Source organism: Pan paniscus, chromosome 6, assembly GCF_029289425.2.
Source record: "Pan paniscus chromosome 6, NHGRI_mPanPan1-v2.0_pri, whole genome shotgun sequence".
NCBI classification, from domain to species: domain Eukaryota; kingdom Metazoa; phylum Chordata; class Mammalia; order Primates; family Hominidae; genus Pan; species Pan paniscus.
In genome coordinates this window covers 10,245,934-10,271,501 of record NC_073255.2, presented here as the reverse complement: position 1 = coordinate 10,271,501, position 25,568 = coordinate 10,245,934, and the positions used below count along the sequence as shown (strand labels likewise).

Sequence of the window (25,568 nt, the reverse complement as noted above, 5' to 3'; positions counted from 1 at the left end):
TTGTCTGGAGTGGTTTATTTCAGGGGCTGGAGTAGGGGTGGTGTCTGGGGGGCATTCTGCCATATCAGGGCACCAAGAAGCAGGATTCGACTGGAAGAAGTTGGGTGCCACGCGTGCAGGGGCAGTGACCACATGCAGCCATCTAAATGAGCTCATCGGCTGGGCACAGTGGCTCACGCCTGTAATGCCAGCACTTTGGGAGGCCAAGGCAGGCGGATCACTTGAGGTCAGGAGTTCGAGACCAGCCTGGCCAATATGGTGAAACCCCATCTCTACTAAAAATACAAAAAAATTAGCCAGGTGTGGTGGAGCGTGCCTGTAATCCCAGCACTTTAGGAGGCCGAGGCGGGAGGATCACTTCAGGCCAGGAATTTGAGACCAGCCTGAGCAATGTGGTGAAACCCCGTCTCTACTAAAAATACAAAAATTAGCCGGGTGTGGTGGCCCACACCTGTAATCCCAGCTACTCGGGAGGCTGAGGTGGGAAAATCACAGGGACCCGGCAGGTGGAGGTTGCAGTGAGTTGAGATTGCACCACTGCACTCTGGCCTGGGGGTGACAGAGATTGTCTCAAAAAAAAAAAAAATTGAACAAATTTACATGAGAAAAAATTAAAAGTTAAGTTGGCTGGGCATGGTGGCTCATGCCTGTAATCCCAGCACTTTGGGAGGCCAAGGCAGGCGGATCACTTGAGGTCAGGAGTTCAAGACCAGCCTGGCCAATATGGTGAAACCCCATCTCTACTAAAAATACAAAAAAATTAGCCGGGTGTGGTGGAGCATGCCTGTAATCCCAGCTACTCGGGAGGCTGAGGCAGGAGAATCGCTTGAACCCACGGCAAAGGTTACAGTGAGCTGAGATTGTGCCACTGCCCTCCAGCTGGGGTGACATAATGAGATTCCATCTCCAAAAACCAGTGCCAGGCATGGTGGCTCATGCCTGTAACCCCAGCACTTTGGGAGGCTGAGGCAGGTGGATCACCTGAGGTCGGGAGTTCAAGACCAGCCTGACCAACATGGAGAAACCTCGTCTCTACTAAAAGCACAAAATTAGCCGGGCATGGTGGCACATGCCTGTAATCCCAGCTACTCGGGAGGCTGAGGCAGGAGAATCGCTTGAACCCGGCAGGCAGAGGTTGCAGTGAGCTGAAATCGAGCCATTGCACTCCAGCCTGGGCAACAGAAGCGAAACTCCTCCAAAAAAAAAAAAAAAAAAAAAAAAAAGCAAAGCTGCACATTTCCAGCCATGCCTACCACAAAATGATACTAGAAGAAAATGATACTAACGCTAAGAGTGGCCCCAAGCCCTCACCTAGGTGGGGGTGGACGGCATCTCTGCAATGGGGCCTAGGGAAGCTATAGGTGGGGGTCTGGCTGCCCAGTGACTGACCTGGTTAGTGTGGGTGGCCTGCAGAGGACATTCGGGGCTTTGCAAAGAGGGTAACCCATGGAGGGCAGCCAGCCGGCCTCGGGCAAGGGAAGGGCCCGGCGTGGGCTCTGGGAAACACTCTGGTGTCACCTGGCGCAGTCTTGGCCCAAGTGGCCGCCCACCTGGGCCCCAGGGAGGATGCCTGCCAGAGCATCGGTGGCCCTCGTGCCCTCCTTTACGGGACCCACATCAATACGTGGACCAGCCCCATTCCTTGGGGAAGCTAAGGACAGAACAGGCCGGGCGCAGTGACTCATACCTGTAATCCTGGCACTTTGGGAGGCCAAGGCAGGGGGAACACTTGAGGCCCAGACTTTGAGACCAGTCTGGGCAACAGCAAGACCCCATCTCTACACAAAATAAAAGAATCTGGCCAGACGTGGTGACACGCGCCTGTATACACAGCTATTTGGGAGGCTGAGGTGGGAGGATCACTGGAGCCCAGGAGGTGGAGGCTGCAGTGAGCTATGATGGCACCACTGCACTCCAGCCTCAGTGACAGAGCGAGAGCCTGTCTCGTAAAGAAAGAAAAAACAAAAATGAGGCACAGGATGGGTGCAGTGGCTCACACCTGTAATCCCAGCACTTTGGGAGGATGAGACAGATGGATCACTTGAGATCAGGAGTTCGAGACCAGCATGGCCAACATGGTGAAACCCAGTCTCTACAAGAAAAATTAGCCAGGTGTGGTGGTGCATACCTGTAATCCCAGCTACTTGAGAGGCTGAGGCAGGAGAATCACTTGAACCTGGGAGGCAGAGGTTGCAGTGAGCCAAGATCGTGCCACTGCACTCCAGCCTGGGTGACAAGAGCAAGACTCAGTCTCAAAAAAAAAAAACAAAAAAAGAAAGAAATGAGGCACAGAACAGTGCAGGATTTTGTCCAAATTGCACAAATCAGCAAAAGGGATGAGGCTCGAGGCCAGGAGGCTCTGACTCCTAGGATGCACTGCAGTCCCCGAGGGGCAGGGGCCAAGCCCCGCCCACTTCGTTTCCCCTTCAAATGGGCTGCATGTGGCCATCCTCCTTGATCCTCACAAAGGGGTGGGGGGGGCGGGCGGTCAAGGTGAGCGACAAACCCCAAGTGCTCCCAGCTCTCACCCCACCACCCAGCCCTGCCCACAAACCAAGCCTACCCAGTGTGAGGACACCCTCCTGCTCCCTGATCCACCCGGCCCACCTCACAGATGGGAAGGCTGAGGACCGGCTTATTCGGGGCAGCCCGAGTTCCACCGGTATCCCGAGATGGCAGTCCCAGCTCCCGTCCATGCACAAACTCTGCTTGCAGGCGGCGGTGCAGCGGTCTGCCTTCATCTTTTAATGGCCAGTGCGGTACAGTTAGTGGACAGACGGGTGACGGGACACAGCAGGGGTGAAACAGGGCAGTCACAGCCGGGGCCGGGGATCTGGAAGGGGGGGCGGTCCTCCCCCTGGAAACACCGTCTCTGGAAGGACACCCTTAGGATCCCCTGACCTCAGGGTGCCACCCACACGGGCCTGGTGTTCTGGGAGGCCCGAGCTGGAGTGACCCCCAGCCCCTTCCTACGTTCTAGGGACCCTTGGGTCTGTCGAGTCCCTTGCTGGATGAGGGTCAAGACCTAGGTCAAGCTGACTTCAGCCAGGGTGTGGGGGCCCGGCTTCGTAGCCCCCAGACTTACCTCCCCTCTTCTATCCTGGGCCAGGAAGGCAATGGGAGGGCTCCCTAGTCAGGCACAGCCCCCTGACCTGTGGCATCGTGTGGGTGTGTGGGGAGGTCCTGACGTGCCCAGCTGGCATCACCGCTGTGGTTTCCCAGAGGCTGACGCAGACCGCAGGCGGGTCCATTCGGACCCAGGGCTCCGACTCCTTCATGGCTAACGCGTTATGTTTGGGAGAGGCAGTCTCTAAGAATGAGGACAGAAGGGGAAGCCCTGAGGGTGACAAGGTAGGGGGCTGCCCCTCTCCTCTCAGGGCTCCAGAGTTCATGAGGAGGGGTCCCTGGTGGAGGCTGGGCCAGGCGGTGCCCCGATCAGTGCCGGTGGGTGATGAGGGCCGGGGTGCAGTCACTGGGCGCGCACACTCTGGCGGGTGTCTGCTGTCCTGGGTGGGGACACGGTGCGTGTGACCCTGCAGAGTGCTGGCTGGGCTGGAGCCGGGGCCGCTGGACACAGATGGAAGGTAGACGCCGGTATGAGACCAAACGCAGAACACAGTGCTGGCCAGAGCCCCGGGTCGCAGAAACGTGTTCCGGTCCTCGAAGGACTTTCCAGAACTTCACTCCAGGGTGGGGTATGGCTGGACCCTGAGGGAGTGGGGCTGCTGGCACAGGGGGAGGCTCAGGGCCCCGCAGGCACTGAGGTGGGGACAGGGGAGGGGCCCTCAGGCCTCGGGGCCCCTGGTCAGGCCCTCGGCGTCCCTGGCAGTGGGCGGGGCTGGCTCAGAGGCCTGCGAGGATGGAACCATTGGCGGTGGAGGCGTGCACGCAGCTGCCGTGAGCGTCGCGGGTGAGGCTGTAGGTGCAGTAGGCCACGGCGGACCCCAGCGTCAGCCCTGACATGTAGGACACGGTCATGGTGTTCCCTGTGGACAACACTGGCCTGAGGGGAGCAGGGCCAGGGCAGCCACCTGGTGGCCACGGCTGCTCGGGTGTGAGGTGCGGTGACACCCGCATGAACCGTGCCGCCCCTCCAGGACGCTTCTCCTGGGAGCACCCTCTCCGGATCCTGTCCTTCCTCGTTCCTTCTTCCCGCGGCCATCTGCTATGCACTCCAGGCCTTGCCTGCCTTCTCTGAGTCCCCCAAGCCCCCATTTTTAAAATTTAAAGACAAGGTCTTGCTCTGTTGCCCAGACTGGAGTGCAGTAGTACAACCATAGCTTCCTGCAGCCTTGACCTCCTGGGCTCACGCGATCCTCCCACTTCAGCCTCCCGAGTACCTGGGACCACAGGCATGCACCACCATGCCTGGCTAACGTAAAAAAAATTTTTGTAGAGACTCCGTCTTGCTATACTGCCCAGGCTGGTCCCAAGCGATAGTCCTACCTTGGCCTCCCAAAACACCGTCCTGAGCCAGTGCGCCTGGCCCTAACCCTCCCCGTTTTCATCTCCAGTCTCAGCCAGGTATGGTGGCTGACACCTATAATCCCAGCACTTTGGGAGGCTGAGGCAGGCAGATCACCTGAGGTTAGGAGTTCGAGACCAGCCTGGCCAAGATGGTGAAATCTCACCTCTACTAAAAATACAAACATTCGCCAGGTATGGTGGGGGGCATCCATAATCCCAGCTACTCAGGAGGCTGAGGCATGAGAATTGCTTGAACCTGCGAGGCAGAGGTTGCAGCGAGCTGAGATCGTGCCACTGCACTCCAGCCTGGGGAACAGAGCAAGACTCCATCTAAAAAGAAAAAAAAAATCTCCACTCTCCGACCTACAGCTTCCTCCCTATCAGGGACAATTTGGGATGTCCCATGGGCACCTGGAACGTACCAAGTCCCAAACCCAACCCCAACCCCTCCCCACGAGGCCTCTTCCCATCTCAGTCTGTGCCAGTGCCAGCCTTCTTGCCTTGAGCAGTGGACCCCAAACCTGGAGCCCCCTTCTCTCCCACACCCTACCTCTCAACACATCAGCCAGTCCTGTGGGCTGCCGTCCAAACAAGACCTGGAATCCGGCACCTCCCAGTGCCACGTTGACCTCCTCCAGGTCTGAGCCCCATTCTCAAGGGCCTGGACTGGTGAAGTAGCTCCTCACTCACCTCCATGCCCACAGCAGCTGGAGGGATGCTTTATCAACCATCAAACCCCGTTCCTCTTCTGCTCCATCCCCTGGCCTCAGTGCCGCAGGATCTTTGCACATGCTGTTCCCTCTTCCTGGATGCCTTTCCCTTGCATCCTCACATGGCTATCTCCCTTGCTACCTCCTCCAGGTCTTTGCTCAAAAGTCACCTCCTCAGTGAGGTCTTCCCAGATTGCTCCATTTACACTGCTGGCTCCCAAGCCTGACTCTCCCATCCCATCACTCCTGTTTCTCTGCTTTATTGTTCCCCATAGGACTTACTGCCATTCAACCAGTCACGCCGATCTGGGATTTTTTTTTTTTTTTTTCCCAGACAGGATCTTGCTCTGTCACCCAGGCTGGAGTGCAGTGGCGTGATCACAGCTGTAACCTCCAACTCCTGGGCTCAAGTGATCCTCCCATCTCAGCCTCCCGAGTAGCTGGGACCATAGGCACACACTACCATACCCCGCTAATTTTTAAAACATTTTTGTAGAGAGGAGAGGCTCTCACTGTGTTGCCCAGGCTGGTCTTTAACTCCTGGGCTCAAGTGATCCGCCCGCTTTGCCCTTCCAAAGTGCTGGGATTGCAGGTACGAGCCACTGTGCCCGGCCTGGGCTGCCTCCACATCTGGACAGTCAGTCCCACAGCACGGGGAGCGCCGTTTTGTCGCCACTGTGTCCCCAGTGCCTTGAAAAACACTTGGTCCACAGGAGGGACTCACCAAGTAGTGGTGGGATGAACGAATGAATAAATGAGTGAATGAAGTGGCTGAAAATGTCCCCACACCTATGGCCTCCCAGACATTGACTGTTCTGAACCCCTGGAACCCAAATGCACCTTCCTGCGGTCTGGCCTGGGTTTCCTCGCGAGGGGGGCGTTGCGCTGCTGGGAGGATGCCCCCACCCCCACGTCCCGCGGGCCTCACCTGCCAGCTCCCGCTGCTTGGGGCTCACTTTGCCTGCCGCCAGGATCATGGGCACGCTGCCGAAGTAGCCGTTGCTGATGCCCATGAGCAGTGAGAAGATGCAGGGCCAGGCGGGGTGACGGAGGGCGGGCATGCCGCTGGGGTAGACGCACAGGATGAAGAGGGGGATGAAGACCACACGCAGGCAGGAGCAGGCCAGCAGGTGGGTGCCCCGCCAGTCCACAGGCAGGGCTGCCAGGATCTGCAAAGAGCCAGGCAAGTGGGCGCCCTGTCCCGGCCACAGCCCCACTCCCCTCACACCCCCGACAGCCTCCAGCCACATCCCCATCCCTAAACACTCCTGGGCCCGTCCAGCTCAGTCTGCACCCCTGCCCTTCTCCGGATCACCCCTCTAAAACCCCCCTAAATTCCACTTACATTTTTTTCCCTTAGAGTCAGTGTATCGGTCTATCCCCCAAGCTGGAGTGCAGTGACACGATGGTGGCTCACTGCAGCCTCAAACTCCCGGGCTCAAGCCATCCTCCCACCTCAGCCTCCCGACTAGCTGGGACCATAGGCATGCACCACCACGGCTGGCTGAGTGATTTTTTTGTTTGCTTGTTTTTTTGAGACAGAGTCTCGTGCTGTCACCCAGGCTGGAGTGCAGTGGCACGATCTCGGCTCACTGCACCCTCCACCTCCTGGGTTCAAGCGATTCTCCTGCCTCAGCTTCCCAAGTAGCTGAGATTATAGGCACGCTCCACCACGTCCATTTAATTTTTGTATTTTCAGTAGACACGGGGTTTCACCATGTTGGCAAGGTTGGTCTAGAACTCCTGGCCTCAAGTGATCTACCCATCTCTGGCCTCCCGAAGTGCTAGGATTACAGGCATAAGCCACTGCACCTGGCCATTTCTTGGAGCCGTTTCTGAGTGTCCCTGCCCTCTCTGAGTCCCCTCTGGGGCATCCTCCTGTGCTCATCCCCGAGGGACCCGTGACCGTGAGGCAAGAGGGTGAGGGCCACGCCTGTCCTCCCAGATGCAGCTGACACTCCGGAGCGCCCCAGTGGGATCAGGCCAGGGCCGCCCTCCAGAGGACACTGTCCGGGATGGCGCCACTGCACGGCTCTTGCCCTTTCCACCTGGGAGCCACATGCATCCTTCACTCAGAACCCTTCCCGGATAGGCCAGGGCCTCCCTGTCACCCCCACCCCATGGCGTCCCCCGACACCGGGCAGGGCAGGCAGCCCACCTTGCCCACGAAGTCTGACAGGTTGAACACAGCCATGATGAGGATGGGCAGCCACTCGCCCAGGATGCAGTGGCGGATCTCAGACTCGAGGCCGGGGAACAGGCACAGCGTGATGAAGTAGGTCACGGCGATGGAGAGCATGTCGGCCCAGATCACCCGCGCCACCACGTAGCGGTGCAGTAACAGGGCTGGAGGGTGGCGGGCGGGGGTCAGAGGCAGCGCCCACGGGGACCCCTGCCTGCCTCCCCCACCCCCTGCCTGGGTGCCAGAGCCAGGGCAGCAGAGGACCCCCCCCGCACTCACCTCTGAAGGTGGGCCAGCTGCGCTGGACCCTTGGCCGCGGCACGTCAAAGCGCATGTAGGCCCCGCCGCTGCCGGTCACCTCGTGGGCTGGGCTGTCCTTTGGGGACTCGTTGGGGGCCAGGGCCGGGGCTGGGTGCTCCTGGAGGGAGGACGGAGTGGGATGGGGTTGGAGCGGAGGGGAGGACAGGAGACACGGGCCAGGAATCCAGGCCCAATCAGAAGAGCCGCACTGGGGCTGGCGCTGACATTCAGGTGGTACCTACTGTGTGCAGACACCCCTCCCCCACTTTATCAAGGTCTCTCACTTCACATTTCTTTTTTGTTTTAGAGAGAAGGTCTTGCTCTGTTGCTGAGGCTGGAGTGCAGTGGTGCAGTCACAGCTCACTGCAGCCTCAACTTCCTGGGCTCAGGCAATCCTCCCACCTCAGCCTCCCAAGTAACAGGGACTACAGCCATGTGCCATCACCCAGGCCAATCTTTTTTGCCGTTTTCTTTTTTGTAGACACAGGGTCTTGCTATGTTGCCCAGGCTGATCTCAAACTCTTCGGCTCAAGCGATCCTCCCACCTTGGCCTCCTGTATAGTTGGGATTGCAGGTGTGAGCCACTGCGCCTGGCTCTCTCTCACACTTCTGATGCAGCAAATTCCATCTCATCATTCCCGTGAACCCTCTACCAGCCTCTGACCAAACCAACCAGAGCATCTGGTCCCCTATGACCTCTCTGCTTTTCCCCTCCTCCAAACACACGGAGCTCCTCCCAGCCTCTGACCCACCGCACACGCTTTTCCCTCTGCCCCAACACCCTTCCTGTGGGTCAGGTCTTAGCCCAAAAGCCCCTCAGGGAACTTCCCTGACCATGAGAGGGACGCACCCCTGCCCTGGCTTGTCCCCTTCCATCCTGGGCCCCTCTCTGGGTCTGGGGACTCCCCTGGGGATGGTGTTTCTGGCTCACTTCAGCGTCCCCAGCCAAGAGCCCAGGTGACTCACTGGATCAAAGCCTGCATGACCATTCTGGTTCCAGACCCTCAGGAACGAGGACCAATGGCTCCCTCGCCCCGCCTCTGCATAGCCTGGCACTCCTGACCTCACCCTGCAGGTGTCCCCAAGCCTGTACAGCTGCCGGCCCTGAGCCTGGGGGGCTGTGCAGGGCTGCTGCCACCAGAAGGCACCCCAGCCCCCCAAGGACGGCTGCCTGCCCAGGGATGGTGGGATAGGGCACCTCCTGGCAGGGGCTGTCTGTGCTGGGGACCCCGTAGGGGCAGTGCCTCTGTGCTGTGACAGGGAAGCCCAGCTGAGCCAGGGGCCACAGAACCAAGCCCCTGGCCCTCCCTCTCCGCCTATCCCCACCTGGGAGACCACTCCCTTTCCTGGCTGGCGACTTCTGTGGGAAATTCTGGGGGCCCCGCCACATTCCCTCAGGGAAACCAGGGTTATCCCTGAGCCCTGACTTCCCTCCTGGCGTCCCGTCTCTAGGGAGGAAGGGTGTGAGCTTCCTAGAGAGTTTGCTGCCAGGCTGAACCTGCAGGAGGACTCTCCAACGTGGGTTGGCGCAGCCAGGAGGGCTGAGACCCTCAGAACGAACGTGGGCTGTCCCAGGGATGGAAACTTTAGTGTACATCATGTGGAGTGTCACTGCGGACAGGGGCCATGCACGCCCCACGCCGTGGGGCACAGCAGCTGGGCAGATCCCCGGATCACAGATGCGGGGGGAGTGGGGCCTTAGGCCACGAGACGTGGGGTGCCAGTAAGAAGCCACATCAGTAAGAGTACACAGAATAAAGGAGGCTGGCAGGAAGGAGTCTCCACCACAGGAGGAGGCCACAGTCTGGGATGCAGGTGAGAGGCTGGGCCCCAGGTACTTCCCGACGAAGCGGTGGGGACAGAGGTGGGGACAGAGGTGGGGACAGAGAAGGGAACAGAGGTGGGGACAGAGAAGGGAACAGAGATGGGGACAGAGAAGGGAACAGAGGTGGGCGGTGCGCACTTACGAAGTGGACGTCCCCGGCGACAACGTCGTGGTGCACGCGGTAGCCATAGCCCCTGCCCAGGCCTGGCCTGCCCCGGTGGCTGTCACGCGGCCGTGTGGTATAGAAGAGCACGAAGCGGCTGCGCCGCACTAACAGGTGCAGCAGGAAACACAGCAGCTCCAGCGCCACCGACACCAGGAAGAAGATGAGCGTGCTGGCGCGCTCGTCGGGTAGCAGCAGCTTCGTGAGAATGCGGCTCAGAGAGATCATCACGCCCGCCGTGCCTGGGGGGCGTGCACAGTGGGCCGGGGCCTGATCCGCCCAGCTCCCTGCACCGCCCAGCTCCCTGCACCGCCCCGTCCCGCCCCAGCCCCGTCCACACACAGACCCCTCCCCACCGGCCCCGCCCTCCACCACAGGCCCTGCCCCCACCCACAGGCCCCGCCCATCACCGCCGGCCCCGCCCACTGCCACCACCCCACTCCCGCAACCAGAGTTGCTCCACCAGCCCCTTCCAGCAATTCCTACAATGAGTGGCCCAGCTGCATCCCGCCCCCACTCAGCTCCGCCCCCACTCAGCCACGCCCAGCTGCATACCACCCCCCTCCCCGACTCAGCTTGGCCCCACACAGCCCCGTCCCACCCGCTCCCCCAGCTCCTCACCCCACCTCCCTTCCCAGCCCCACCCCCTGCCGCTCCCTCTAAGTCCTGAGTCCCGTCTCTCCCGCCCCAACTCCGGGCGCCCCCAGCTCCGCCCCAGCCACAAGAGGAGCTGCCCACAGGAGCTGCCCCTCACAGCAGCCCCACCCCGACGCCGCTCACACACCCCCACCATGGGGCATTTACCCAGTGCCTGCCGTGTCGCTGCACCCTCCTGCTCTGAGGACGCAGTAGGGCCACGATGACACACGGGCGCAGGGTGGGAAGAGGATGGATGCAACAAGATTGTGCGTGATTCAGGCAGGGGGCAGAAAGCAATGGAACAGAGGGCGCGCAGAGGTGGGGGGCAGTCAGAGGACCCCTGTCCCGATGGGGACCTTTGACGCGGAGGTCTGCAGGACAGGGCCAGGAGTGCAGCCTGGGGACGGGTGTTCCTGGCCAGGGGCTGCTGTGAGCTCAGTGCTCATGTTTGAGGCGCTGGAAGCCGCGATTAGGGTCACGAGGCCGGGAGGGAGGGCCTTGGGGTGGGCAGGCTGTGGGTTTTTTCTTCGTGTGGCCATGCGCCACGGCCCAGTGTGAGGCAGGGTGGGTCAGGGCCATGGTGGGCCACCCCGTGACGGTGGACAGGGCTCTGAGCATGTCTTTTCTGCGGGGCCCTTGACTCCATAAACCACGCGACATCAGTGTGCCAGCACAATTCTGCACCCACTCTCGCTCAGCTACACCACAAAATCTACCTGCCAGCAACAGGAACCAGGACCTCCCATGTGGGAGTCTGGAAGCTCCGGGGCATCTGGTCGACCTCAGCACCAGGCAGAGGGTTGCAGAACGCCCCCAGGGGGAGAAAGGAGCCAGGCCCACGTGGGTCTTGACCTGGGCTTCCGCTTCCTGCCTGGGCAGCACTGACCCCGGGCCGGTCCAGGCACAGAAGGAAGATTGGGAACCCTGAGAGGGAGGGGCTTCCACGCACACAGTGCCGGTACCCGGGGCCAGTGCTGCCCCTCTGCAGGGGCTGGAGGCCAGGGGACAGACCTAGGACTTGGAGAAGGGCCGGATGTCATGTAAGGTTCAGGCGTGAGCAAAGGGGTGCCATTTGCTGAGAAGGGGTGGGTGTGAGTGGCAGGGTGGGTGGAGGAGACGTGAGTTTGAGAAGCCCGTGAGACACCCACATGGGGTGCTGACCAGGGGGTGGCTTGTGTGTCCGTGGCTGCAAGGAGAGCGTGGTGCTGTAGGCATGGTGTGATGAGCATGACATCACGGCCATGGATGGGGCCCACCTAACACACGCGCACACGCAGACTTACCAAACGCACACCCAGCCACATGCTCAGAGACATAAGCTTCCCCGATCACAAAGGATCACACACCCCAGAAACACAGCACACACATGTGTGGGCCCACATGTCCCTCCCATGTGGGAGTGCACCCCTTTTCTACCCCCAGCCAGGCCAGGAAAGATGGTGATCACTGTCCCTAGCTCAGTCTGCCCAGGGATTGTGAGCCTCCCTCCCAGACCGGGGAGCATCATGGGGAGTCCCTGGGAAGAAGCTTCCAGAGCCCAGGGCAGCCCAGCACCCCCTCCCCGGGGGGTCTGCAGATACTCACTCTCCCCGGTCATCACCCCCTGTGTGTACCGCTTGGGCAGCATCCCCGTGTACCCGTAGAAGCTGGATTGCTGCACTTAAGAGAGAGAGAGAGGAAAAACCCAGAGGCACCATTATCACCTGTCAACTTGGGAGAAATGCACTAGAGAACTGTGTTGGTGGACGAGGGTGCGTAAACAGCCGTTAACACCACTAATGGCAGAGAGATTTGACACGCAGCAGTAGGAACACCAGCCAGTGTACCCTTGGGGTCAGCCAGGGTCATTGACAAGCTCTGGCAGATGAAACGTCTGCAGAAATGACACGTCACTTCTGGGCAAGGCAGTGAAAAGTCTGCATGGACTTTCAACCTTTCTTTTTCCCATGGGCAGGGACAGGAGAGGCCATGTGTTATGGAGTGGGGAGAGGACTGTCTGCCTGAGGCCCTGAGAGACCGTATGGAGCATAACACCCTTCACCCTCCAGAGAAGACAGGCAGCAAAAGCGAGAAGTCAGGCTTGTTCTATGGAACCACTGAGATTTCTGGGCTAATTTGTTATACAGCAATAACCCCTCTCATCCTAACTAATACAGCCAGAAATCCATCAGGATCTAGGGAAAATAGAACTGCACAGGCCCCTACCTTGGAGTCTAGCAAATCCAGCCCTGAAGTAGCCTCAGGGGCAGTCTTTGTCTAACTAAAATCTTCTGGTCAAGGCTGGGCATGGTGGCTCACACCTGTAATCCCAGTGCTTTGGGAGGCTAAGAAGGGAGGATCACTTGAGTCTAGCAGTTCAAGACCATCCTGGACTACAAAGTGAGATCTTGTCTTTACAATTTTTTTTTTTTTTTTCCAGATAGAGCCTCGCACTGTCGTCTGGGCTGGAGTGCAGTGGTGCGATCTCAGCTCACTGCAACCTCTGCCTCCTGGGTTCACGTGATTCTCCTGCCTCAGCCTCCCGGGTAACTGGGATTACAGGCACACACCACCACACCCGGCTAATTTTTTGTATTTTTAGTAGAGACGGGGTTTCACTATGTTGGCCAGACTGGTCTCGAACTCCTGACCTCGTGATCTGTCTGCCTCAGCCTCCCAAAATGCTGGGATTACAAGCATGAGCCACCATGCATGGAGACAAAAATTTTTTAAAAATTAGCTGGGTGCAGTGGCCTGTGCCTGTAATCCCAGCTACGTGGGGGGCCTGGCCTCTCCCTTGAGCCCATGAGGTTGAGGATGCAGTGAACCATGATCCCACCACTGCACTCCAGCCTGGGCGACAGAGTGAGACCCTGCCTCTAAAAAAATAAAATCTAGTCACAACATTTTTTTTGTTTTTTAACAAAACAGAACAGTAGTATTGGGAGTATTAGTTCACGAAGGCTTGACGTCATTTATAAATACACACACGTGTTTACAGGGCAGTAATATAAAATGTATTGCTTTCTTCCTGGAAGTCATGGTCAAAAAGAGTTTGAAAGTCTACCAAGCTGGCTAGGCATAGTGGCTCACGCCTGTAATCCTAGCACTTTGGGAGGCTGAGGCAGGCAAATCACAAGGTAAGGAGTTCGAGACCAGCCTGGCCAATATGGTGAAACCCCATCTCTACTAAAAATACACAAATTAGCCAGGTGTGGTGGCGGGCGCCTGTAGTCCCAGCTACTCGGGAGGCTGAGGCAGGAGAATCCCTTGAACCTGGGAGACGGAGGTTGCAGTGAGCCGAGATCGTGCCACTGCACTCCAGCCTTGGTGACAGAGAAAGACGCCATCTCAAAAAAAAAAAAAAAAAAAAGACAAAAAAAAAGAAAGTCTACAAAGCCTGGCCTGGACCCTTGCAAAATGTCACTACCATGAAACACAGGGGTGGGTGAAGGACCGTCCTGGATTAAAGGAAAGGTATGAATCTAGAGAGGATGTTGGGTCAGGAAAAAAAAAATGCTATAAAGAACATTATTGGGTCGGGGCGTGGTGGCTCACGCCTGTAATCCCAGCACTTTGGGAGGCTGAGGCGGGCGGATCACCTGAGGTCAGGAGTTCGTAATCAGCCTGAGGAACATGGTGAAACCCCGTCTCTAATAAAAATACAAAAATTAGCCTGGCATGGTGGCGGGCACCTGTAATCCCAGTTACTTGGGAGGCTGAGACAGGAGAATCGCTTGAACCCGGGAGGCGGAGGTTGCAGTGAGTTGAGATGGCGCCACTGCACTCCAGCCTGGGCAACAGAGTGAGACTGTCTCAAAAAATTTAAAAAAAAAAGGAAAGAAATGTCTTGGCTGGTAGAAAATACACTCTGAAGTATTAGTAATTAGGCAAGAAAGGTGATGACATCTACAACTAACTCTCAAACGGTGCAAGGGAAAATATGTATTTTATATTTATATATACTTAGGGAGAAATTTAAGTACAGAGAGACGGGGTGGAGGGAGAGGGGGAGAGAGTGCTTGTGTAGGACTTCACTGTACCATTCTTGCAAGCTTTCTGTAGGTTTGAAATTTTTGCAAAATAAAAAGTAGTTTTCAAAAAAAGTTTGAAAGGCCAGGCACGATGGCTCATGCCTGTAATACCAGCACTTTGGAAGACCGAGGTGGGAGGACTGCTTGGGGCTAAGAGTTCAAGACTAGCCTGGGCAATATAGAGAGATCCCCGTCTCTACAAACAATTTTTAAAAATTAGCCAGGCTTGGTGGCATGTGCCTGAGGTCCTAGCTACTCAGGAGGCTGAGGTGGGAGGATGGCTTGAGTCCAGGAGGTTGAGGCTGCAGTGAGCTATGATCATACCACTGCACTCTAGCCTGGCTGACAAAGTCAGATGAAAGCCATTGCCCAAGATAAACAGTGACATGGTGACAAAGACAGAACAGTCTTTGAAGCCCTATTTATACCAGGGAAACCAGGGGCTGCCTCAGAGTCTCTGTGGCTACACACTGTGCACACACTGCATACACAGTACACAGGCTCGTGTGGGTGTGAACCGGTGTGCACGCTGGCATGCAGGTGGACACACACCTGGCACCCAGCCAGCCCGGTTCCCATCATGTCACATGCCACCAGCAGGAGACCAGGGCTGGGGTGGGATGGGGTCGGAAGTGGGCACTCAGGGCCTCCCCCTTGGGCCCCGGTTCCTACCTGTGCAGCCGAAGGCCACGGTGCCCACAGCGGCCAGGTTGATGGCGTAGGCCTGGTCCCGAGAGAAGAGCTGCAGCCACACGTCGCAGATGCTGATAAAAAGGAGAGGGCCCAAGGCTAAGAGGTAGCCTGTTGGGGGAGAGGCCAGTGAGGGGAGTGGTGGAGCCAACTGGGTGGGGTCCCCCTCCTCCTCGCCCCTCCTGCAGAGTCGGTCTGAGGCTTTCTCTGCCCTTCCCCTTTAAGGAGGACCAGGGATGCTTTATGAGTCTAACAGCGGCACCTGGAGGGCTTCCTATAGGAGGCACCATTTGAGCCGGGCCTTGAAGCTGGATGTTGCCGTGCAGAGGAATGGGAAAGGAAGAACACACTGGGCGTGGGGAAGAGCTTGGGCAAGGCCCAGGGACATGACTTGGGGTACAGAGGCCCCACCACGGTGTCTTACACTAGACCTCAGGGCAGCCCTAGGAAGTGTGCCCATTTTACAGACAAGGGGAGTGAAGCTCAGGGAAACTGGGTGAGTGGGTGACCGGCCAGGCAGGTGGAAGCCATGACAGGCAGGTGTCCCGTGGCGGGGCCCAGCGCACCTGCGGTGATCCTGGTGTGCAGGGTCAGTCTCTCCACCAGGACGTTGTTCAGGAGCACGGCTGCCAGCGCCACCAAGATGTAGGTGAGGCTCATGTCAAACACGATGGAGGTCCCTGCAGAGGGCCAGAGACAGCAGGTGCTCAGGGAGGCCCCACCCTCTGCACTGACTCCTGCCGGGTGCGACCTCCCAGAAGGGGCTCGCTGCCCACAGAGGGTGAGTGGCTGCCCTGAGGTCACTCAGCAGCTCACAGTGGAGCCGAGATCTGAATAAAACAGGTCCCTGTGTAGGACCCTCCCCGCTGGGGGTTTCTGGGAGGCCCCAGGCCATGATGGAGGATGCTGAGTGGCTGGGCGTGACCGTAGAGGGACCCACCTGGGTACTTGTGATGCAGGTAGTCCACGTCCGTGATGAAGCTGTTGTATGGCAGCAGGAAGCCCACGCCAGCCAGCAGCATCGCAAAGTAGATGGCGTGATAACGGTCATCGGGCACCGGCTCGTCCAATGCTAAAGCCAGAGACGCCAGGTGAGACGGGGCACGCTCCACGCATGGCTACGGTCACCGCACAGGGCGATGGCCACCACCCCGGCCGCCATCACATAGCCACTGTCCATCGCCGTGACCCCTGCTCCCCTCTGTTCCAGATACCTCTGTCATCTGGCCATTATCAAAAGCCACCAAATACTGTGGCTACGGCCACCACACCTACGCCCTCACAGCCACTGAAGCTGCCAGCTTGATGGACAGGAAACCAGCTCACGTCTGTAATCCCAGCACTCTGGGAGGCCAAGGCGGGCAGATCACCTGAACTCAGGAGTTCGAGACCAGCCTGGCCAACATGGTGAAACCCCATCTCTACTAAAATACAAAAAATGGCCAGGCGCCGTGGCTCACACCTGTAATCCCAGCACTTTGGGAGGCCAAGACGGGCGGATCACGAGGTCAGGAGATCGAGACTATCCTGGCTAACACGGTGAAACCCCATCTCTACTAAAAATACAAAAAAACAAAAAATTAGCCAGGCGTGGTAGTGGGCGCCTGTAGTCCCAGCTACTCGGGAGGCTGAGGCAGGAGAATGGCGTGAACCCAGGAAGCGGAGCTTGCAGTGAGCCGAGATCGCACCACTGCACTCCAACCTGGGCGACAGAGCGAGACTCCGTCTCAAAAAAAAAAAAAAAAAAAATTAGCTGGGCATGGTGGTGCACGCCTATATTCCCAGCTACTCAGGAGGCTGAGGCAGGAGAATCATTTGACCCCAGGAGGTGGAGGTTGCAGTGAGCCAAGGTTGCGCCACTGCACTCCAGCCTGGGCAAGAGCACGAGACTCTGTTTTCAAAAAAATAAAAAATAAAATTATAGGATATGGAAGGAGAAGAGTGAACACCCTTTGCCTGTCCTTCTGGGGAAGGGGTCAGCATGTCTGGGGTTGTACCGGGTTCTTGTATCATGCTCGGTGGCCGTATGACCTTGTCACTGCCTTTATCTGGAGAGGAGGCATGGTTTAGGGAGCTGTCTATGGGAGCCACACCGGCAAGGAGGGGACCGTGATGGTCTGTTTATGGTCACCTTGACAAGCTGAAGTACAGTCCCCAGTTCCAACCCTAGCCCTGGTGCTGCTGTGAAGGTGTTTTGCGATTAAAGTCCCTTCTCCATTAACTTTAAGTTCATCAAAAGGGAAATGACCCTGGGTGGGTCTGACCTAATCAGGTGAGAGCTTGGGGACTTGCTGGAGCTCAGAGACTCCAAGAAGCTCCTGCCTGTGGGTTCCAGACTGTCCATGACCTTCCTGACTGCCTGCCTGGCTTAACTAGCTCCCACTTTAGTTAGCCAATTGCTTTTTTCTTTTTTTTTTTTCAGAGTCTCGCTGTTGCCCAGGCTGGAGTGCAGTGGCATGACCTTGGCTCACTACAACCACCCCCTCCTGGGCTCAAGTGATTCTCCTGCCTCAGCCTCTGAAGTAGCTGGGATTACAGGTGTGTGCCACCACACCCAGCTAATTTTTGTATTTTTTGTAGAGACGAGATTTTGCCAGGTTGTTCAGGCTGGCCTCAAACTCCTGGGCTCAAGTGATCCTCCGGCCTCAGCCTCCCAAAGTGCTGGGATTATAGGCATGAGCCACCGTGCCGGGCCTTAGCCCAGGTTTCTGAGCCTAAAGTACTAGCATAAACAGCAGCTCTCCAGAAAAGAACTATAGCTTACAGGGTGCCTCCTGAGTGCCAGGGACAGGCCCAAGCAACATTCTGTGGATTCTGATGCAACCACATTGACACAGTATCATCTCCCTTTTCCAGAAGAAGATACCGAGGGTCACAGAAGAACACTGACTTGACCGGGGCTCCTGGTGGGTAAAGGATGGGAGGTAGGCTTGAACCCGAGCCTGTCAGACTCCAAGCCTGTGGGCTGTCCACTCTGCATGTCTGATCTCAAAGTCAGTTGGCCCAATTCCTCAATGTGGTGAAACTAAGGCTCAGAGAGGTTTAGGCCCTTGCCTAAGGCCACACAGCTGGGCTGAAAACCCAGGTCTTTGAACCTCACATCCAGTCCTGTTGAGGCACTTTCCTGGCTCCTTTGCAGTGAGGCATAGCTTGCTTTGGCCAACGAGTGTGACCAAAGTGACATGTGTCACTCCAGATAGAAGCTTTATGGGTCAGTGGCCGGGCGCAGTGGCTCAAGCCTGTAATCCTAGCACTTTGGGAGGCCGAGGCGGGCGGATCACGAGGTCAGGAGATCGAGACCACGGTGAAACCCCGTCTCTACTAAAAATACAAAGAATTAGCTGGGCGCGGTGGCGGGCACCTGTCGTCCTAGCTACTCGGGAGGCTGAGGCAGGAGAATGGCGTGAACCCAGGAGGCGGAGTTTGCAGTGAGCCGAGATTGCACCACTGCACTCCAGCCGGGTGACAGAGCGAGACTCCGTCTCAAAAAAAAAAAAAAAAAAAAAAGAAGCAGCTGTATGGGTCAGCGCATGAGCCATGTTTCCTTCACCCACCCAGTGAGCACAAAAGCCCATGTTAAGACAGAGCCTCCGCCTGGGGCCGTTGGCAGGGCCCCCAGCAGGGACATGCAGCATCAGGGCGGAGACATTGAGACGGTGGGCGTGTTTGTTATGCAGCAGATCTAATCCACACTGACAGGCACTGCCTCCAGTCCTCCATGACCACCCATGGCTCCCCGATACCGCAAGGCTTCACCAGGGGTCACACAGCCCAGCCTGCTTTGGGGCAAGACCCGCACCTTGCCCGCACGCCTACTTACTGGTATCCGTGAAAGCTGAGACGCCCCTGGCCCTAAGGCCCTGGCCCTGAGCCGCCTCCGCCGCCTCCTCCAGCTGGTGACTGTCGAAGGTGAAGCTCATCACTACGCCCGGGTCTGGTGTGCCTGCCACGCTGGGCTCCTCAAGGCGCTGGCTCCCGACAGAGCCCATGGCAGCCTGTGCTTTGGAGAAAGCAGAGAGAGCAGGTGATGGAAGAAGGGTGAGGGATCCATGGCTCATGCACTGACCCATAAAGCTGCTACCTGGAGTGACACATCACTTTGGTCACACTCATTGGCCAAAGCAAGCTATGCCTCACTGCAAGGGAGCCAGGAAAGTGCCTGAACAGGACTGGATGTGAGGTTCAAAGACCTGGGTTTTCAGCCCAGCTGTGTGACCTTAGGCAAGGGCCTAAACCTCTCTGAGCCTCAGTTTCACCACATTGATGCCATGCGGCCGGGACTGTATCCCCTGGGGGGACCGTCCTTTCTATCCATCCAGAGGACATTAATTTAAGCAGATAAGCAATGTCACCTGCTATGTCTTTTTTTTTTTTTCTTTTTCAGACAGGGTCTCACTCTGTCACCCAGGTTGGAGTATGGTGGTGCAACCATCACTCATTTCAGCCACGACCTCCTGGGCTCAAGGGATCCTCCTGATTCAGCCTCCCAAGTAGCTGGGACCACAGGTTCGAACCACCATGCCTGACTAATTTTTAAAAAATTTCTTTTGTAGAGTTGGGGGTCTCACTACATTGCCCAGGCTGGTCTCCAACTCCAATTCCTGCCTCGGCCTCCCAAAGTGCGGGGGTTACAGGCGTAAGCCACTGAGCCACTGCGCCCAGCCCTCACCTGGTGTGTCTCAAGGTGCTCATCCTCATTGCTATCTAGGGAGAAGGGGTCAGAGGGGAGGAGAATGGCTCAGAGACTGCTGTCCCAGGGAGCAACCAAGGTGGCCTGCATGGTGGCAGAGGGCACGGTGAGAAATAGATGGAGTGGAGGAATACTTTGGCGGTGCGATGCCAGGACTTGGGGAGCAGTTGGAAATAACAGGTGACATGAGTGAGCTTCATGCGTGCCTGCACCGCGCTGCAGTGTCCTCTGGGAGGAAGCTGCCTTTATCACTCATTTTTCAGCTGAGGAAAGTGAGAACCCCCTTGGTCTCACAGGCAGAAAGTGGGAGAACCCAGACCTCAACCCAGGTCTGTGTGGCACTCTGAGCCACGACGGCCCTTGGTCCTGGGGCCAACCACCCTTATGGCGGGAAGTTCTTCCTGTGGTCTTGCCTCAGTGCTTCTTGCTTCAATTTGGACTTGCCAGCCCTGACCTTCGGAAGGAAAGGAAAGAGCTAAGTCATCTGTGATGGAGACGCTTGCACTGTGTGGGCAGCCCTGTGTGTGCCTGGGGCAGGCTAGCTTTTTCCCCTAAAATGATTTTTCTTTTCTTTTCTTTTTTTTTTTTTGAGATGGAGTCTTGCTCTGTCGCCCAGGCTGGAGTGCAGTGGCACAATCTTGGCTCGCTGCAACCTCCGTCTCCTGGGTTCCAGCGATTCTCCTGCCTCAGCCTCCCGAGTAGCTGGGACTACAGGTGCCCACCACCACACCCGGCTAATTTTTGTATTTTTAGTAGAGATGGGGTTTCACCATGTTGGCCAGGATGGTCTCGATCTCTTGACCTTGTGATCTGCCCGCCTAGGCCTCCCAAAGTGCTAGGATTACAGGCCTGAGTCACCACATCCAGCCTGTGATTTTTTTCTAATAAAGTGTATTCATTTATCTGAATGCAGAAAGGATCTGTGCTCGCCGTAGGGAGTTTGAGGCTAACAGAGAGGACAGCACAGCACTGAGCGCTGAATGTAGTGCCTCAGTTTCCCCAGTATGTGGGAGAGCCGTGGTAAAGGCTGGAAGAAGCCCACCCCATGGGGTCCCACAGGCCCAGAGGAACCTTGATTTTGTGTTTTTTTTTTTTTTGAGACAGAGTCTCGCTTTGTTGCCAAGGCTGGAGTGCAGTGGCGCGATCACAACTCACCGGAGCCTCTGCCTCTCAGGCTGAAGTGATCCTCCCACCTCAGCCTCTTAAGTAGCTGGAACAGGTGTGTGCCACCAGGCCCGGCTAATTTTTTTCTTTTTTGTAGAGATGTGGTCTGTGTTGCCCATAGTGGTCTTGAACTCCTGGGCTCAAGTGATCTTCTCGCCTTGGCCTCCCAAAGTGCTGGGATTATAGGCATGAGCCACTGCGCTCAGCCCATCCTGATTTTCTCTGGGGCTGACCCATGTCACCTCTGCCTGCTCTTGTCCCATCTCCTGGGTCTCATTTCCTCCAGCTCCCCTGCTTCAGTTTACTCCCTTCCCAGCCTCTAGGCAGGTTTTGATGATCAGTTACCAAGCACCTCCCTGTGACCCCATGTCCCCCTCTTCTAGCTCACTACAGAATTTTAACTGGGGCCTAAAAGGGGGCCTGGGGCCTCACTGGGGCTTTGAAGCCAGAGCCTTCCCATTTCCAGGTCTTGGGGGCTGGGGAGATTCAGCCCCTGACAGCTGGGGGCCAACCCAGGTAATTGGTACCCACTACCAGGGGAGAGGCGGTCCCGGACTTCTGGGGGCTGAGAAGCCCGGCGTATCTCCCCTTCTAGGCTCAAGGCTCTCCTGACTGCCCCTCGTCAGCCCTGGCCGTCCTGCCACATCTGGAGCTGGGGGGTTGGGGGTGGGGTGGGGGCCGAGCAGGGCTTAGAGCAGAGCTGGGCTGGGCTTGAACGAGGGTGGCTCTGGGCGGGCTCCGCACACCTGTCTCCCCTGTGAAGTGGACACAGGAGCCTGAGTTCAAGAGTCGTTGGGAGGCGCCAGAGAGTCAGCAAAGGCTTAGAGACCCCGGGGCCCTTCTTCAGCCTGCAGAGCCAGGAAAGGGGATGGTGTCAGGGTGACAGTCTACAACAATCAAATGCTCCTCCTGCCACCTGCTCAGGATGCCAGCCCAGCCCAGGAGGACATCTGAACCCAGAAAGGCCTGGTCTGTGTTCAGCAAGAGCCCCCGAGATGCTCCCCTGGACGTGCAGTGCCCCAAACACTCCTGGCCAGAAAGCCGAGGTTTCTGCCTTGCCCGGAGGCCACGCCACCCAGGAAGGCGGATGTGCTTGGTATCCAGCCAGGAGGTGGCTACTGTCCCCTCTGGCTTAGTCGGCAAAGTGGGCAGCTGCCACCCACACTGCCTGGCTTGGCCAGCCACTGTCCCCATGGCAGAGGGGGTGGGGACCCTGCTGCAGCTGCTCTCCCCCATCTTTCCTGGGCCACAGGCCTCCAACTCTGTCCTTCCCAGCCCCCCACATCCAAGCCTACTGCGCCCCAGGGAAGGCAACCCAGGGCCTCCTGCCCTGTCCCCCCTTAGTTAAAATTTAACGACATGCACATTGGCTTAATAACTCCAGTGTTTATAGGGCTTGGCCCTGCTCCTCCACTCTGCGCTGCCGTGAACCCTTGATGCCTGACCCAGGAGGCCCTTGAGAAGACACAGGTCATTTCTTTGGCCTTGAGGCCACCCCTCAGGCCTCAGTTTCCCCACCTCACAACTCAGTAGAGGAAGAAGAGGGTGAGAGTACGTCACAAACAGGGACTGGGTGGGTGGCTTGTGGGGTAGGCTCAGCTGCACACAGTAGGCATTCAACAGTTGCACAAGCTGCCACTTAACACTGCTACGGGCAAGGCAGGGCTCCCACCCCTCTCCCCCATTTATTAATTTTTTTAATTTCTATTTTTGTAGAGGTGGGGTCTTGCTCTGTTACCCAAGCTGGCCTTGAACTCCTGGCCTCAGGTGATCCCTCAGCCCCGGCCTCCCAGAACCAAGATTACAGGAGTGAGCCACTGCTTCTGGCCAAGGCCCCTCACCACTTTGCAGGGAGGGCGACTGAGGCACAGAGAGGCCAAGTCGGGGGTTGGGGGGGGGGTCGTGCAGCTCAGACTGGAGCCTGGCCCAGTGATCCCCTCCGGCTCCTCCCATTTCCACGGGGCCGGAAGTGCACAGTGACCCAGGGCAGCTGGAAGCGCTGGGCGTCGGGACCCCAAAGCCAGTCTGGCCTCACTCGGGGGCCGCGCTCCTCCGGCCAGCCAGGAAGGACCAGGGGAACCGAATTCCACTTGGGAAGCGGGCCTGGGCTCGCACTCCTGGCTCAGTCACCAGCCCTGGTTAGTTGATGCCTGGTACACCCCTGGTCCCCGTTAACCGGGACTAACGATGTCTCTGCTGCCCTTTCCGCAGCCCAGCGGTCTAAGCTGCTCCAACTCCTGTGGGGGTGGGTTTCAAGCCCCTCCGGCCACCCCCTTTCTGCAGCCCCCCGGGGACCGATGCATGCAGGAGCCACAGGCTGGCCCCCGGGCCCACCGCCCTCCCCGGCCCGGGTCGCCGCGCCTTTCTGCCGCCTGTCCGGCCTCATCAGCCGCAAAGTTGGCTCGCGGACCTGCGTCCCGAGGCAAAGGACAGACCCCCTGGGCCGCCCCGAGGTGACCCCGGATCCCAGGCCCCGCCTCTCCCAGCCGCTTTTTCCGAGAACGAGAAAGGGGCCGGCGGGGGCAGGGGAGCGATGGGGTGGCGCGGGGGGGTCCGGGGAGGAACTTCGTGCGGGAGGACCCCCGCGCGGTGCTCAGGGAGGCGATGGCGCCGACCCCCTCCATGGCGAGGGCCCAGGGGTCCGGGTCCGCGCTTGTCGCCGGGCGCGGGGGGCTGGGCCGCTGAGGACGCGGCCGGGGTGGCCTCGGGTTCCCGGGACAGGGGCGGGCGGGCAGGGGAGAGGGGGCAGCGCCCGGGCGGGCGGGGGAGGCCGCGCGCGCCGCAGACAAAGGCTCCGACAGGTCCCCGCCGGCGTCTCCCCGCGTCCCGCGGCCACCGCTTACCTCGGCCCAGCCCGGCCCGGCCTGGGGTCCTCGGCGCGCCCGCCACGCCGCCCCGTGCCTGACCTTGCGCGCCCGCGCCCCGCTCCCCCAGCCTCGGGCCGGGCGCGCCCGGCGTCCTCCGCCGGTCCCCGAGTCCGCCCGGCCCCGGTCCACGAGCGCGGCGACGAGCACAGCCCAGGCCACCACGCCCCGCCTCTGCCCGCCCCCCGCGCCCGGCCCCGCCCCGCCCTCCTCCTCCCTCCTCCTCCTCCCTCAACCCTCTCGCTCCTCCCTCCTCCCTACCCCTCCCCCCTTCCTCCCCCTCGTCCCTCCTCCCTTCACCCTCCTCTCCTCCCTCCCCCTCCTCCCCATTCCTCCTCTCTTCCCCTACCTCTCCATTCCTCCTCTCTTCGCCTCCCTCTCCCTCCTCCCCACTCCTCCTCCTCTCTTCCCCCTCTCCTTCCTCCTCTCTCCCCTTCTACCTCCTCCCTCCTCCCCATTCCTCCTCTTCCCCTCCCTCTCCCTCCTCCTCCCACCCCTTCTCCCTCCTCTCCCCTTCCTCTCTATTCTCCCCACTCCTCCTTCTATCTTCCCCTTCCCTTTCTCTCCTCCTCCCTTCCACTCCTCCCCATTTCTCTTCCCTCCCCCTCCCTCTCCCTCCTCCCACCCCTCCCCTCCTCCAAAGTCCTCCATTACCCTCCTCCAAAGTCCTCCATTACCCTCCTTCTGCTCTCCTCCCTTCTCCCCTCCCCTCCACCCTCCTCCCTTTCTCCTCCTCACTCTTCCTCCCTTCCTGTCTCTCCCCTCCTCCCTCTCCCTCCCTTCCTGTCTCTCCCCTCCTCCCTCTCCCTCCCTCCTCCACTTCCCCCCCTCCGCTTTCCCCATTCTCCTACTCAGTCCTCCCTCTCTCTTCCCTCCCTCCTCCTTTCTACCATCCCCACTCCTCCTCCATCCTCCTCTTTTCTCCTCCTCCCTCCCTCTCCTTCCTCTTCCTCTTCCCTCCCCTCTCCCCCATCTTCCCCCTCCTCCCCTCTGCTCCCATCTCCTTTCTTCCTTTCTCCCTCCCCCCACCCTTCCATCCAGCTGGGCTGTGCAGGCGCCAGGCCCAGGCTGAGGCTGAAATCAGGATCCCCAACACACCAGGGTGCGGCGTGGTGGCCCCGGGTGACCTGCGGCTGACCCAGCCCACCACCCCCGCTGCCCACCCCTCAGCCTTGGTGCCCAGGCTGCTCCCCCTAAACAGATCCACTCGCCTGGGAGGCCAGCAACGCCGCCGGTGGGTGGGTAGGTTCAGTCACGAGGCCACTGGGTGACCAGATGGAAAGTTTTGAAGGAGGGGTAGGAGTTCACCTGCTGGAGAAGGGGCAGAGAGCAAGTCCAGCCAGGAGTGGGGGCTGTGGCCGACCCTCAGTCATGCCCTGCCCTCACTTGGTTCCTACCTCCACCCGCTCCCTTTCTCCTCCCAGCTTGGGATCAGAACTGGCTAGCTTGCTTCCCATGACTCCCTTTGCCTGGGAGCCTCCGTTTTTCTCCCAGGTGAATGGAGTCATGACCCCGCCCTATTCTCCCTCTACTCACCTGTAGCCTGGCTCTAGGGCAGACTGAGTAGAGCCCAGGGAGCCCAGGTATAGAACATCAGCCAGCCCTGGGGGACTGGGAGTGTTGTGGGAGAAGGGTCCAGCCTCGAGGTGAAATCAGGAACCAGGTGGGAATCACACCTGTCCTGGGTCTCTGTGGGGGCCTGTCTGTGGGAATCAGGAGAGACCCTCCGGGTCTGAGCCACCAGGTGGGATGGATACAGGCGCCTGCCCAGGCCCCCACCAGGCTCCTACCTGAGGCCCTTCCTTTACTTTCCACCAGATCAGCTCCTTCTCCCCTTTAAGCAACATCTCCGTTGTCAGCG

The 25,568-nt window shown here is 58.6% G+C and overlaps 1 protein-coding gene across 5 annotated transcripts; it reads right to left on the bottom strand.

Annotated features, from left to right (window-relative positions):
• Positions 1 to 2,722: 2,722 nt before the first annotated feature.
• SLC29A4 (solute carrier family 29 member 4) lies at positions 2,723 to 23,834 on the bottom strand. Of its 5 annotated transcripts, none has more exons than XM_034963586.3 (11): positions 23,687 to 23,834; positions 18,810 to 18,984; positions 15,930 to 16,061; positions 15,556 to 15,669; positions 14,972 to 15,100; positions 11,871 to 11,945; positions 9,627 to 9,889; positions 7,639 to 7,777; positions 7,336 to 7,523; positions 6,106 to 6,346; positions 2,723 to 3,986 (listed from the first exon to the last, which is right to left on the bottom strand). In XM_034963586.3, exons 2-11 carry the CDS (start codon positions 18,976 to 18,978, stop codon positions 3,844 to 3,846), a joined length of 1,593 nt encoding a protein of 530 aa, XP_034819477.1. In that variant the 5' UTR covers positions 18,979 to 18,984; positions 23,687 to 23,834; the 3' UTR covers positions 2,723 to 3,843. The 5 variants fall into 5 exon arrangements, with proteins under 5 accessions (XP_034819477.1, XP_063461680.1, XP_063461679.1 ...); XM_063605610.1 differs by having other exon boundaries at positions 2,723 to 3,567; positions 18,810 to 18,989; positions 23,687 to 23,794; XM_063605609.1 differs by having other exon boundaries at positions 11,871 to 11,940; positions 14,972 to 15,063; positions 18,810 to 18,989; positions 23,687 to 23,794.
• Between the last annotated feature and the right edge of the window lie 1,734 nt (positions 23,835 to 25,568).

What these genes read in the sequence shown, in the direction of transcription:
- SLC29A4 (XM_034963586.3), bottom strand. Translation starts at nt 18,978, where the DNA reads ATGGGCTCTGTCGGGAGCCAGCGCCTTGAGGAGCCCAGCGTGGCAGGC. An exon ending in GGGGGTGATGACCGGGGAGA is followed by an intron (nt 9,890 to 11,870) that starts GTGAGTATCTGC and finishes CACGCCCCCCAG; the next exon opens with GCACGGCGGGCGTGATGATC. An exon ending in CAGCTGGCCCACCTTCAGAG is followed by an intron (nt 7,524 to 7,638) that starts GTGAGTGCGGGG and finishes GCCACCCTCCAG; the next exon opens with CCCTGTTACTGCACCGCTAC.